Source organism: Papaver somniferum, chromosome 11 (genome assembly GCF_003573695.1).
Source record: "Papaver somniferum cultivar HN1 chromosome 11, ASM357369v1, whole genome shotgun sequence".
Taxonomy (NCBI): domain Eukaryota; kingdom Viridiplantae; phylum Streptophyta; class Magnoliopsida; order Ranunculales; family Papaveraceae; genus Papaver; species Papaver somniferum.
Window position 1 is genome coordinate 75623928 of NC_039368.1, and position 15607 is coordinate 75639534.

At 37.6% G+C, this 15607-nt stretch overlaps 1 protein-coding gene across 1 annotated transcript; it reads right to left on the reverse strand.

Annotated features, from left to right (window-relative positions):
• Positions 1 to 14543: 14543 nt before the first annotated feature.
• On the reverse strand, positions 14544 to 15481 carry LOC113321917 (17.8 kDa class I heat shock protein-like). Its single transcript, XM_026569876.1, has one exon. The coding sequence runs from the start codon at positions 15269 to 15271 to the stop codon at positions 14768 to 14770; it is 504 nt and encodes a 167-aa protein (XP_026425661.1). The 5' UTR covers positions 15272 to 15481; the 3' UTR covers positions 14544 to 14767.
• Between the last annotated feature and the right edge of the window lie 126 nt (positions 15482 to 15607).

Sequence of the window (15607 nt, forward strand, 5' to 3'; positions counted from 1 at the left end):
TGCTAGAACGTGTGTCTGGACACAGTCACTACTGTTTTCTAGATGGCTTTTCCGGTTATAACCAAATTCACATTGCACCGGAAGATCAGGAAAAAACTACATTCACGTGTCCATTTGGGACATTTGCTTTTAGACGTATGCCCTTCGGGCTGTGTAATGCGCCTGCTACTTTCCAGCGTTGCATGATGAGCATTTTTTCAGACATGATAGATAGTTTTCTCGAGATCTTTATGGATGATTTCTCTGTGTTTGGTTCCTCTTTTGATGAATGTTTGGACCATCTGGTCCTTGTGTTGTCTAGATGTAAGCAAAAGAATCTGATTTTAAACTGGGAAAAATGTCACTTCATGGTAAACTCCGGCATAGTTCTAGGACACATCGTTTCGGAAAAAGGAATTGAAGTAGATAAAGCTAAAGTCGACCTCATTCAACATTTACCACAACCCCACTCTGTGAAGGGGATTCGATCATTTTTAGGTCACGCCGGATTCTACCGGAGATTCATCAACAACTTTAGCCAAATCTCAAGACCTTTGTGTAATCTACTTGTCAAAGATGTTGTCTTTAACTTCGATACTGCTTGTGTGAAGGCATGGGAAGAACTCAAGACTCTCCTCACCTCAGCTCCTATTGTCCAACCACCCAACTGGGAACTACCGTTCGAACTCATGTGTGATGCCTCTGATTATGCCGTTGGCGCTGTTTTAGGACAGCGTGTTGATAGACTACCATATGTGATATACTATGCTAGTAAAACTCTTAATGATGCTCAACTCAACTATTCGACTACCGAGAAGGAGTTACTTGCCGTGGTATTTGCATTAGACAAGTTTAGATCTTATTTGATAGGATCTAAGATCATCATATACACTGACCATGCGGCTTTGAAGTATCTTCTTTCTAAGAAGGATGCTAAAGCTCGCCTTATTCGATGGATACTCTTATTACAGGAATTTGACATCGAAATCCGTGATAAGAAAGGTTGTGAGAATGTGGTTGCTGATCACTTGTCCCGATTAACTAGTGAGTCTATTGATGAATCTGAGCTGATTAGAGAATCATTCCCTGATGAACAATTGATGTCTGTGTCAAACCTTCCTTGGTTTGCCGACATTGTTAACTACCTTGCTACAGGTAGAATGCCCTCACATTGGTCGAGACAAGACCGATCCAAGTTCTTGGCTGAAGTTAAACATTTCCTTTGGGATGACCCATATTTGTTTAAGTACTGCCGAGACCAAATCATTAGGAGATGTGTGCCCGACATGGAACAGAAAGATGTGATATCTTTCTGTCATGACCAAGCATGTGGGGGGCATTTCAGTGCCAAGAAGACCGCTGCAAAGATCCTGCAGTGTGGGTTTTACTGGCCATCGCTGTTTAGAGACTGCCATGAGTATTGTATTGCTTGTGAGCGCTGTCAGAAACTAGGAAGTATCTCGAGGAGAAACATGATGCCGTTGAATCCGATTTTGATCGTTGAGCTATTTGATGTGTGGGGGATTGACTTTATGGGTCCATTTCCTATTTCTGAAGGCAAATTATACATCCTAGTTGTTGTTGATTACGTTTCGAAGTGGGTTGAAGCTGTTGCAACCAAGACAAATGACCACAAGGTGGTACTCTCATTTCTGAAGGAGAACATATTTTCACGTTTTGGTACCCCTAGAGCTATAATCAGTGACGGTGGTTCACATTTCTGTAACAAGTACTTTGAGTCTTTAGTACGCAAGTATGGCATAACCCACAAGGTTGCAACTCCGTACCACCCTCAGACAAGCGGACAAGTAGAAGTTTCTAATAGGGAAATTAAGCACATTCTGGAAAAATTTGGTTTTTAATATTGGGAGAAAAAATTTGGTTTTAAAATTGGGAGCAAGCCCACATTGGTGGAGCAAGAATTTGGTTTTGAGTTGGGAGAAAAATTTGATTTTGTTGTTAGGAGCAATGCCACATTGGTGGGAGAATTGTGCAGCCCAAAAGGAAGTTTTGAACAGGCCTAACTGTTGGGTTGGAAGTTGGTTTGAAATTTTTTTAACTTTTGAAGCTTGAGCCAATCCCAACAGTTTGATTTTGTTATGAATCCCAGCTGTTGGGTTTTGAAAATTTGAAAATTTTAAAGATTGTCAAAGTTATAAGCCCAAACAGAAATGTTTAAAAACAAACAAGCCCACAAGTAATTAAGATTACAAGCCCTCAAGAAATTAAATTACAAACCCAACAGAAAATGGAAACCCAAAAGTTGGGTTCTCTTAATGGGTTTAGGCTTACCTTTTTTTTTTTGGAGGGAAGCCCAGTTGGGCTTTTTATCCCTTTTTTGTTGCACAAGCCCAGTTGGGCTTTGATCTTCCTGACTTTTGTACAAGCCCAATTGAGCTTTGTTCTTAATCTTTACAGCACAGCCCAGCAACAGAACTAAGCACAGCCCAGCAACAGAACTAGCTAGCCCACTTCTTCTTAGCTCTTCCAACAGAAGCACAACAACAACTTGTAACACCAAACCCAATAAACTGGGTTGTATGCTTTGGTTGTTGTAGGAGCAACTCACAGTTCACAAGCTCCTGCTCCTTTCCCTTTTCTCCCAGCCTTGGCAGCAACAATGTTGCAGGCCTGTTCAGCAGCCACTCAACAGAAGCAAGAGCCACAGCAGCACCAGCAGCAGCAGGGCTACACAACACTCAGCAGCAGCATCTGGCAGTAGTAACAGGCAGCAACACAGCAGCACAAGCTTCTTCCTCAGCAGCACCACAGGTACCTAGTGGCTCAAAGAAGCTTGTCAGAACCTTCACACATGGAAGTTCAGTTGTGTGTAGGAAAAAGAAACAAGCAAAATTACACTAAGATGCTTACAAAGCTACATAAAACTACTACACTAAGATGCTTATCAGAAAAGTTACAGCTACTACATGGGTTTAAGCTACATATGCTATGCAAGATATGCAAGTCACACTAAGATGCAGTTACACAGCAAGAACTAGCTAAGAACTAGCTCTGAAAAGCAATGAAGATGAACAAGCTAAGATGAACATGTTAATGCAAGACAATATGCAGACAAGTTAGTAAGAAAAACATTAGGATGCAAGAATAGATAACTAAGTATGCAAGAACTAAGTATGCAGAACAGCAAAGATGATGCAAGTAAGATGAATATGCAAGAATCAGGAACAACACTTAGTTAAAAGATTCAAGAATATCACTAAGCTAAAAGATGCAAAGAACAAGACAACAATTGAGCTTACACTAAATGCACAACAAGTAAGAAGAACAACAAGTATGCTTACACTAAATGCACAACAAGTGAGCTGAATGCTTACAGAACGAAGTTATGCCAAGTGAGACTAAGATGCACAGCAAGAATCAGGAACTAAGATACAGGGATTAAGATGTACAACAAAACTACACAGCTATAACAGAAATTAGCCCAGAAAACAGTTAGGAAAACATTTCAACTACACAGCAGCCAAGTCCCCGGCAGCGGCGCCAAAAACTTGGTAGGACTTGAAAGAGTACCTACGACTATGTCTAACTGCAAGTGCACAGTGTCACAATGTAACAAAGGGCAAGCACAGGTCGATCCACAGGGACAAGGTGGGTGTAAAGCTGAAACTATGGTCTCACTTAAACTGATTCTAAACAAGAAAGAGTAACCAAAATGGGGGTTGTTTTGATGTGTCGATACGACAAGGTGTTGGTGAGGATTACAACATAAAATAAATAAAAGTAAAAGATGCAAATAACACAGGGAATAAACACTGAGAATGAAGGTACTAGGATTGTCGAATCCACCATTAACTCATACTATGTATTCAACTGATTATGATACTCTTATCCTTTTAACAGATAAGGTAGAGGTTTCAAGTCTATTACTTACCTAAGGTGTTTCACCAATGGATGATTCAATCACAACTAAAATATCAATCCGGAGCACTAACTGTCTAATTAAGCACAACTAGTCAAGGGATTAACAATAATCTCTAAAGCATGAGCTGCAGCATAATCAACACTGTTTTATCCTGACTACAACGGATACATGGCATACACTGTGAAAGCAAAGCATTGACATACTAAGATTGAAACTATCCTAACAGTTTAAGCATTCAAGAGAAACAATTAGTATGAATAACACAGCAGAAAGCTAAGGTTTCATCTAAACCCTACTTATTGAATTATAACATAATAACACCACTGAAAACAAACATAAATTACTACAGCTTGGTGCACCGGCTAATCCGGGCATCTAGGGTTGAGCTCTGTCTAACCTAGGCATACCCACCCACACACAATACCATGTTCTATTTATACCCAAAATTAGGGTTCTTAACAGTTTTCCCCAAAATTCCCAAATTAGGGTTTACATTGAAAATTAAAATTAAAGCTCACCCGTCTCTGCTTTTGTTGTCTCCTCTGTCGAACCCATCTCTCTTTTGCGTCTCTGATGCTCTTCCTCTGCTCCTATTGTTCCCTACTGATGCCCTAGCTAGCTGTTTTACAAACTCCACACCCTAGTGTTTCACGGGATGTGAAATGGGCAAAATATCTAGCCTAGAGAGATGGTGGTGTTGTCGGTGAAGAGATGGTGGTGGCAGTGATAGAGGTGACGGTGGCAGGGAATGGTGGTGGAGCAGTTCTCTACAATTTGGGGAATATGGAGTTTGGGGAAAAGAGAGAAGAGATGATTTTGGATTGGGGAGTGTTTGGTTGGGAAGAGGGTATTTGGTTGCTAGGGTGTGAGGCGGGGCATCAAGTTTTGATGATTGGTGATGAGAAGATGTTGGATGAAAAGATGAGGGAATGATCCAACAAAGCGATGGAAATGGGTGTGGAGCGACCGTTTGATGTGAGATACATCAAAACTGACGGTCCAAGATGGAGTTAGGTGCTATAGTGTTAGACATGAACTTCAAAGCTCGGTGTACTCTGATGAAGCGACCGTTAGATGATGGAATGGATTCAATCTGACGGCTAAGGAGAGAAGCGGGTTTGGGTTTGGATTTTGGGTTTAGGATATGGGTTTGGGTTTAGGAAATGGATTTGGGCTTAGATAATCTTGAGCCCACTTCTTCTTTAAGCACAATTTCTTTTAAGCCCATTTTCATCTTTGATTCTTCCATACCACATTCTTCACTTCTTTTCCGCTAGAGTTTCCTTCGGCTTTTCCCGTGTCTTTGGTCTTTTCGCTCCGCAACTCATCTAGACTTTATTTATCACCTAAAAATGCAAAATTAAGTAAAATAAAATTTTTATCCTTGAGGAGAGTAAAATACAAAATTCATTACAAAAGGGGAAATTATGGTATGAAAAAAGGGATAAGTGCCAATAAAATGATGATAAATAATGCAATATTTTGCACCTATCACTTCACAATCCTAATAAAGTCTTCAAGTCGTTAACCTACAGGGTTTTGAAAAAAAACTAAGGTTAAAGGAGAATCAGTTCTAGTCGCAACTAGTATCACACATGAGGTTTAGGGATTGGGTATCCCAGTTGCTAGAGTTCTCCCTTATATAGTTTTCAAATCAGGGTTTTCAATCAATGTTACCTTGGTAACAAAGCATTCAATATTCACCGTTAAATGAAAACCTTATTAGAATTTAGCTAATATCGTTTAACCGTTAGATCGAACTTAGCTTGTTACACACAAATGAAATGTACCTTTATTTAGATATGAGTAACCGTACCTAAACGTGTACACTTTGTTGGCTCAAAAATAGTTAGCCGAAGTTAGCCATATGAACACTTTCATATTCCACAGCTGCACACCCCACAAATATTTGGCAAATAAGCACAAGTTCAAATAAGAACTCCCCCCCATAAAATGTCATTCGTGAAAGAACATCAAGAGCGACCTTACTTTTACAAGAAAAGAAGGATTTCTTTGGACATAATCAAATCACATGAAACATGAATTTGTATCAAAAAAATCTCAATTGAATTGACCACAAATAAAGTAATTAATACAATTGGCAATGCTCAACATAAGAAAACTTACGGAGCAACTGATAGGCGCCAAATATTGCATTATTTATCATCGTTTTATTGGCACTTATCCCATTTTGCATACCATAATTCCCCCTTTTGTAATGAATTTTGTATTTTACTCTCCTCAAGGATAATTACTTAATGTTGTTTAATTTTGTATTTTTAGGTACCAAATAAAGACTAGATGAGTTGCGGAGCCAAAAGAGCAAAGACACGGGAGAAAGCCGGTGGAATCTCTAGCGGAAAAGAAGTGAAGAATGTGTTATGGAAGACTCAAGGATAAAAATGGGCTTAAAAAGGAAGAAATTGTTCTTAAAGAAGAAGTGGGCTCAAGATTACCTAATCCCAAATCCAATTCCTAAGCCCAAATCCAATTCCTAAACCCAAATCCATATCCTAAACCCAAAATTCAATACCCAAACCCGTTTTCCTTCTTAACCGTAAGATTGGATCCATTCCATCATCCAACGGTCGCTGCGTCATCATGCATCAGATTTCGATGCACCTTACCAACACTACAGCACCTAACTCCATCTTGAGCCGTTAGTTTCGTTGTATTTTTGCATCCAACGGTCGCTCCTCGCTCCCTTCCATCTCGCCATTAGATCGATCTATCATTTCCGCATCATACGGCTCAGCTTCGCGAAACATCGAGATTTGATGAGCCCGCTCAACATCCAAACAACCAAATACCTATACCCGCAAAACAAACACGCCCTTCATCCCAAACCCATCGACTCCATCTTCTCCAGTCCTCTACAGCAACCATCACCACCACCATGTCCGCTCAACCACCTCCATCACTGTACCCCATCAATCAGCCTCCCCCTCCATCACTAAAGGACACCACCATGATACTCTCTAGCTCCTTCTCTCTCAACCCTTTTTTCTTTTCAAAAACAGTGAACCTAGAAACTAGGTTTGAGAGAAACAGAGTTAGTGAAATCAAACCACCAATTACGGAAGAGGAGAAGCGATAGAAGAATGGGTCGAGACCATTGATTGATTTCAGAGATTAGGTAAAGGTCAATTTTAGATTTTTTTTGTAAACCCTAATTTTACTGATTTGGGGATTTTGGATTTTTTATGTTGTAACTATAAAAGGGTGTTAGGGGTTGAAAAATTGGACATCTCTGGGCTAGCCAGTGAACAAATGTTTTAGTTTTCATATAGCAGTTACATTTTCAGTTCATGTGGAATGTGTGTTATACATAAAAATTGACTGTGAAGTGTGCTGTTATCATGTGGAGCATGTGTGTATGTGTTAATATCATGATTATAAGCATGTTCATGTTCTAATTCTTTTGCTAGGGCTTAGAGGAAGCTCCTGATCATATGCTAGGATAGTAAATGTATATGTATTGTCTTGAAATGCTTTAACTGCCTTAGGATTAATGAAATGCCATTTGAGTTACTTCACTTGTGATCAGCTGTGCTGTTAGAAGACAGCTGATGCTAGGAGTGCAGCTAGGTCAGTTGTAAGAATTTAGTCCATTAGAGAGAGTGCCTTAAGTTCAGTTAGCTAGTTGAGCTAAATACTTGTGATCAGTTGTGCTGTTGAAAGACAGCTGATGCTAGGGGTCATTTAGCTAGGTTAGTTACTCTATTCTTCATTGTAATCTTTCATGAAAAAAACAAGACATACATTGCATCACAATTTCCTTAGCCTAGGGTCAGGTAGTGGAATCAAAAGCCTTAGTACCCTCCCTTGAACTCAGAAAACCTTAGAAACTCCCCAAAGAGAACTTTAGCAAATCCTCCAAGTCCCTGTGGACAAACCCCTATTTACTCTTTCTTGCTTCAACTTCCCTGTATACTTGCAGGCTAGTTTGTAGGTCTTTTCCCTTTACACCAGCAACACATAATTTTCACAAAGATTTGGATCAAGGAAAGATCAGTACTGCGGAATAATCAAAGATTCATTCTATTTTTCATCACTATTTGCACAATGACATATAATAGACTTAATCTTCGATATCAAAAGTTCATTCTATCTTTCATAAATATTTGCATAAAGACATATGATAGGCTTAACTTTTGAGCGTGCATGTATGAGACAATCATAGTTCACGGACATAAACACATATATCCCATAACAACTTGCAATATATAAAACCAATAAATATTAATACTGTAAAATCATCTTCCAAGTAAACTTTAGAATTTAAATAAATAAATCTAGAAGTATTGCAAGTTGAGAATCGTACTCACAATAATTGCTATTCCAAACCCTAGTTATCATTCTTAAACACAAGAACAAATTCTCATAAGAAGTTTCCTAGATATTGAGACATCTAAAAAATTGTTTATCGTCCCCTAACTCCTTGTCATCAATAGCCATGGGAACATGAGGTCCATGAAGATAGGAGTCAATTCCAACAAACCATCTAGACTGATGTCGTACCAGGGCCTTATGAATTTCTAGAGTCCTAAAAAACAATAGCCTTTATTTGCTGAATCTCCTTTCTTGTTTCCTTCAACTCTTCAAGAACACCAGAAATTTTTTGGGAATTTGAAGGAACAACTCTTGGATTCTTCACATTCCTTCCTTTTCTTTTCAAAGTTTGAGGTAAAGGAGATTTATCTTTTTCCTTCATGATTGATGGCTTAACAATTATATTAACATCTTTTCCATCAGAAGACATAACGCTTGGAATCTCCATTCAAGTATGAGATTGTGGGAGGAAATCATAAATCAGACTCAACAAGCTATCTTGTGATAAAAAGAGTTTCTCAGAGAAGGAAAAATGAATGTATGGTTTACAGAACCTTTATACAAAAAGAATTCACGTACGCACAATTCTCAACCCTAGAGAAGGTAGAATTGTCGATATTAACCCTCTTTTATTGATCAAACAGGGAAACCCTTCTCAATATCAATTAGATATGAAAAGACGGAAGAATTCCAAACAGGCAGAAAAGAATTCCTAAAGCCTGAAGTGTGAAAACTCTTGTATCTTTTGAAATAGGCACATAAGAAAATATACGCCAACAACACGATTAAGTTGTGCTGGGGTGAACAATAATTTGTCCACCGTGACCTTGTTGAACGGAAATCTTAAAATCTTGTTTAACATACTGTTTAGACCATATTCTTTTCTCTAGTGGTCTAGTCTTTCTTTAGAAATAAACTTCTTGGGAGAAGAGATGGATTTACATACCTCAGACGATTTCTGAACACGTTTGAGCTTGTTTGATAATCGATTTGCTCTTCGTTGAAGTTTGTTGACATATCTTATCTTATGTTTGTACTTGAAACATTTTGAGAGTTCATGACCCTTGAAAGTACAATAAGAACATATCAACAAAGAGGATGGTTCAGACGCCATAGTTGTGTAAGCTTCAACGATGGCATGCTTCTTAGAATCGTATTTGGCTGGTAACGATCTGAGAATTTTCATCACAATGTCCTTTTCAGGAATAGTCTTACCCAATGCAAAAGATGTATTAACAATTTCAGACACTTTGTGATTAAGCTCATCAAATGAATTTTCATCAGCCATACGAAGGTTTTCCCAATCAGAATTTAGGTTTTTAAGTTTATCTTCCTTTTCAGAGGTATTCCCTTCAAATACGGTTTATATGATACATCCCAAGATTCTTTAGACTTAGTGAACGTAGTCACATGATGCTGAAGATCTAGGGTAACAACATGGATGATAGGCTAGGAATAACCTAGCCATGACATCTACTGATAGGACTTTGAGTTATCGACCAAGACGTTACACGCTAATTGGCTAGGAAATAAAAATTACGGTTAGGAAAACCTAGACGTAAACACTAAAGAAGAAAGTCCAAAGAAAGAAGGAGAAGCATATTGAAAGGGAAGCATTCCACCTCTCCAGAAGTCACAATATACGAGAAGAGAGTGATCCTGACTTCTTTCCGTTTCCGCTCCTACTCTTCCATAACAGGATTTTATTAAATTTCAAATACAGAAGAAGATACGACTAGGAATAACATAGCCGTAGACAAATTATTGCGGTTAAGATTTCTCAATTCTTGTCCGCATCGCCTATGTTACGGTCGGGAGTTCTTTTTTTCCCAGCCGTAAATCACTATTTACGGCTGGGAAAAAAAGAACTCCCGACCGTAAGCAGTTTGAGAAACTATTTTTCATACCTAAAATTTTCGGAACCAACTGAATAATCATTCAAACGCTTAAATAAAGAGTGGGTTTTTTGTATTCATACCTTATTGCAGTCATATCAGGAGTCTCAGCAGCTGGTTCATATCCTTCACTCATTACTTCTTGATTTTCAGTTTCATCTTCACTTTCAGAATTTGATTTATCTGGTTCAGGAGGAGGTTGTTTCGACGATCCTACCTTTTCCTTTGTCCTTATTGTTGTTTTTTACAATCAATTTAATCGACGATGGATCAGTGATTAATCATCTCAAACAAAGAAGAAGAAGAAAAGAATGAGAGGAAAAGAAGAAGAAAAGATGAAAAAGAATAAAATAAATTGACGGGTCGGTTTAATGATTTTCAGTTTTCTTTAATGAAATTAATTAGTTAATGGAAAGATAAAATGGTAATAAGTTCAATTTATCATAGATAAAGATTTGTCCTTTGACATAGATTAGGTCCCGATATGGTAATAAGTTACATACAACGTGAACCATAGCTTAAATGAGAGAGGAAGTCATCATTTTTTAAGGATAGCTGGGCAACAATGCAGTACTATGAAATGAACACGATCCAGTATGTTCTATATCTTCTTTTGCCCCTTCTGAAAATCCTAGAAAACTCATCATCTTCTTCCTTCTTTGCTCAGATCTGGTCCCGAAAGAACTAGATCTGAGCAAAAATTGTTTGTTTTTAAGAGCTATTTAGTTATATTGAATAAATTTCTTCACTATTAGAGTGATTTTTTTCTTCGCTATTAGGGTGATTTTATCTGCACTTTTGATAGTGTTTCATTCAATAGATTTGTTCGTGGTTTGGTTTGTTGGATACAAGTACATCAGCGATTTGACGGAGGCAAGATCAAATTATTCTTCAACAGAATAATAAATCTAGGGTTTTTGGGCTTCTCGCTACGCACGAGTTTTTGGGAAAATCACTCCTCTCTCATAGGAGTATCTCTTTTCAAGAAGAAAATCAATCGAAATGGTCGAACTATGATTACGAATACCATTCCTTCTCCAATCTCTACATACAAGATTTGAGTACTACCGTTGCGGATCGCTCTTCCTTTTCGCAATTTATTTTCGTTTCGCATCTATCACTATAGGTGTTTTATGTTTATGTTGTACTTGTTTGTTTCTTAAAAACCATCATGTAAACGTTTCTTGTTTGGAATGAAATACTAATGAAATGAACACGATCCGACACATAGTAAATATTCATTTTTGTCCAAGTCCATCAGCTTAATTATACAAATAATTAAAAAAAAAAAAATCCACCGCCTCAGAGAATTTCTCTAATTTATAACTTTATTTTGAATGACCCCGAATTCATATGCGTGCGTATAAGATTAATATGAGTATGAATTTGAGTATTAAGATTAATGTGCACGCGTATATCGTTTTGCACAAGAAAAGTATATCCTATCTGTAACGTCTGGGTTTTTATCAAAATGTCTTACTCATTTCTGGTGAAAGATTATACTTCATTAGCCGTGAACACTAAATTCACCACCACAATATCTTAACCAGGGAATAAATGCCTTGTTAACAAAATTGCGTGGATAATACATTACTAATTCAATTCGTGTGACCTCAAATTACCTGAAAGGGTGTACAGCTTCAGGTCATTAGTTTACCTAATTAACTAACTATAGTCCATTGAGAAAGTGCCAAGAAAATACAGAATCAAGAACAAGAAAGGAAAAATTGGAGAAGAAATTATTGAAGTTTGCTGTGCTAGATGCACCTATATATGAATAAGGTCCCATAGGACTAGGACACGCACTTTCAGCTACCATTACTTCTACACCGATAATTCCAAACTCTGTTTAATACTCCTACCAAGAAATCCGAAATTTTTTGCTTTTCAGATAGAAGAAATTTCGTCTCACCTTCCGGAATACTTACTTTCATCGCATATATACATCCCACTCCACCCATTGTTTTCTACGCATCCACTCCACCCATTGACAATCAATCTTCAAAAATTATCTGTCTTAATTTCTGTTTTTCTCTAGGATTGAAGAAGAATCATGAACAGAGAACCATCAAAGAAATCAATGGGGTTCTTTGCTATCCTTAAGGAAGCTTACAAACTTACAAACAAAAAATTCTTTACGCAAATCACCTTAACTATACCTTTTGCTATGTTTTATATACAAATCTCCACAATCATCGATACCAAAACTTACCCACAGATTGATTATGGTCTAACCCAATCCATCTATTTAATCTTGGCGTTGTTTCTCATTATCTTGTCAACTTACAATGTCATGTATACCATTGCTCGTTTCTATAACTCCAAAGACATTACTTGTATGAAAGTCATTGGTTTTCTTGGTAACTGTTGGGAGAGTCTTATTTTCACATTGTTTTATATACAGCCCTGTGGCTCTTGGTTTGCTATTACCTTTTTTTGGAGGCCTGGATGATTTGAGATTTTCCGATCCTTACTTTACCGGATTAATCTACATGAAAGCTGTTTTGGTAGTCGCAGCAGAAGTTACTGTATTAGAGAAGGATTATGCTATAAAAGATTTGGCAAAGAGTATGAGATTGAATTTCGGTAAGATATGGATTTCTTGTGCTGTCTACGGTTTGCTTGAAATCGCATTTACAGGTATAATTTTACCTTTTTGCTACCTGATGATTTTTGGAAACAAAATGGCGGGTGAAGTATTTGTGAGGATTGGTTGTTATTTATTGACGATTATTTGGATTCATTTCTCGCTTGTGCGTCTCACCGTGGTTTACCTCGTCTGCAACTCATACAACAACGACGAAGACATAGAGGCTGCTATAGCAACTCATGCAGTGGTCGTCCCTATTATACATTTGATATTTTGGTTAGGGAAAGAGATGTTCAATTAGAACGAGTACCGGTTTGAAGGATCAGATAATAAATTTGAACGATTACTGTCAACAGAAATTCTTAGTACTAATCAGGTATGTGGCTTGTTTGGGTTTTTTTTAGGCGTATTGGAGAATAGATAATCATTGGATTCTCTTCTTTCCTTTTCTTTTTTTGATTGTTATTATACATATTCTAGTACCTTTGACAAACTCCTGATGATCAAGATTAGCTTCCTCCATATAATTTACAGTTTTCATTTGAAATTGACAGTATGAGATTAACAGTTTGAGGAAATTCTTGAAATTTTATTTTCTTTACAAGTTTTTTGCATTGTTCATATATATGAATTCCTAATTTTTTTGGTTGATTCGCCTTTAGCTACCAATATGAAGCTAATCCCAGTCCTATGTATGAATGGATATTGAAGCATTTTAGTTAGTGATTGGCACATAATGATGATACTACTTATTCAATGAATCAAAACATGATCAACTGACCTCTTTGTCCATGTTACACAGTTGTCTTCTTACCAGATTATCCAGGGTAGAATTAGCATTTTAAGCTGCATTCCGTATGAAAAATTTAGTGGACCACCTTTCACCCAGATGGACTTAGAACCTTGATTTTCTTCTTCAACAATAGCCTTCTAGCATTTCCTAACTTTAAAAGATTTATTCTCAACAAAAGAATATTGGATTTGACTTCTCAGGAAGGAGAGTGTTTATTTGGAAGCCAATCGGAGTTATGATGTGCTTTTATGACTGGGACTTTGCAGGAACATGGTTTTTATGCTTAAGTTGATAACACTTTGTAGTGCAATGCCCTTCCCTAATTTTAAAATGTTTGTTTTCTATGGGTGCTTAGACCTTGTTTTTCATCTGGTAACTCTGGTTCATCTAGTAAGGACATACAGTTATTTTCTTAAGTTTCATCCAGAGAATATTACTAGTTCTTTAGAGAAAAATTAGAATCATCTAGTCTTAACAGTCAAATGTTATTGGTTTTATTTAAAGCTTTAGAACTATCGCTCTAAAATCTTCTCGATAGTTGGTTAGTGTTTTTTGGTAAGTGATGTCATACTACACTCCCCTGCATAAGGAAGCTGGTATATAACTTTTGTGATGTGGAGTAGTAAGTTCCGAGTAGCCTGCGGCTGTTATATGACTTAAGGCGTAGTCAGCCGAGGCCAAGAGCAGCTACGGCATTGGAGTTGCTCAGGGTTTGTAGAGAAGTGCAGGAAAGGTTTAGTGAAGTTGAATTACCTCTGCTGATTATTCATGGTGGAGATGATGTAGTGTGTGATCCTGCCTGTGCAGAGGAATTGTGTAAGAAAGCTTCTAGTAAGGATAAGACAATTAGTATTTTTCCTGGTTTGTGGCATCAATTGGTAGGGGAATCACAGGAGGATGTGGATTTGGTTTCCAATGGTGTGATCAAGTGGCACCCAAGTAAGAGCTGTTCCAGGTTAGAGTTGTCTGTTAATGCCAGATGGTCAAGAGAATGAGCAAGAACTCTTAGTAGCAAAGTAAAGAATAAAAAATCCTTAGGTTCAATTCTAGGCACACAGTTAGAAGAAAACATTTGGACAAGAAACTAGCTCAAAGTTTTCATTAACAAGAAAAGCTAAACCCATTACAGACCTTACAAACACACCGAGACAAACAAGTTAATAACAACAGCCTTACCACAACACCACACCATGACATCTAATCTCCTATATTGTTCACATTTCACACACACTAGCACACAACATAGTAAAACCCAACACAAGACTTGAGCAGAGCAAAGACGCATTTCATTGGACTCAACCAGAAATCTGAATGGATTTGGTTTCAGGCTTCTTCTCTTCAACTTTAGGAACACTCACAGTGAGCACTCCATTCTCCATAGACGCCTTAACTTCATCAACTTTTGCATTCTCCGGCAACCTAAATCTCCTCAAAAACTTGCCGCTGCTGCGTTCAACTCTATGCCACTTATCATTCTTCTCTTCTTTCTCCCTACTTCTTTCACCACTAATCTGAAGCACCCTTCCTTCTTCAACTTCAACTTTCACTTCCTCTTTCTTAATTCCAGGAAGATCTGCTCGGAAAATGTGTGCTTCGGGCGTTTCTTTCCAGTCGATTCTAGTGCTTGCCAATTGAGAAGTTTCTTTTGAAATTTCGGAACCAGCCGGAAAGGAAAGTGCAGAGGAAGAAGAATTGGATCCTGAGAATGGGAAACCTTGGAATGGATCCCAAATATCTAGTGAGAATGGGTCGAAAACATTTTCCCTTCTGTTGCCAAAGAAACTTGGAATCATCGACATTGTTGAGATTTTTGGGGTTTTGAGGTTTGATTTGAAAACTGTTTTCTGAGAATTTGGTTTGTGAGTGAGGCTATTAGATTTTAGAATGTTTATAAAGCGAATGAGTTTTGATTTGAATGGTTATATCGATTGAATTCATCTCCTATTTATATAAAGATTAAGAAAGATTATGACAATTCTCGACGGTTGTGGAAAATTCAAGAACAATGTTTCTTCTAGAGACGTCTATTTCACACTTTCAGATGCCAAACATTTTGTACTCGAATTGTCCACTGACTTCTGTTCTGTTGACCTTTTGACCAAATGGACCCATACGGTCCATGGAATTGCCAAATG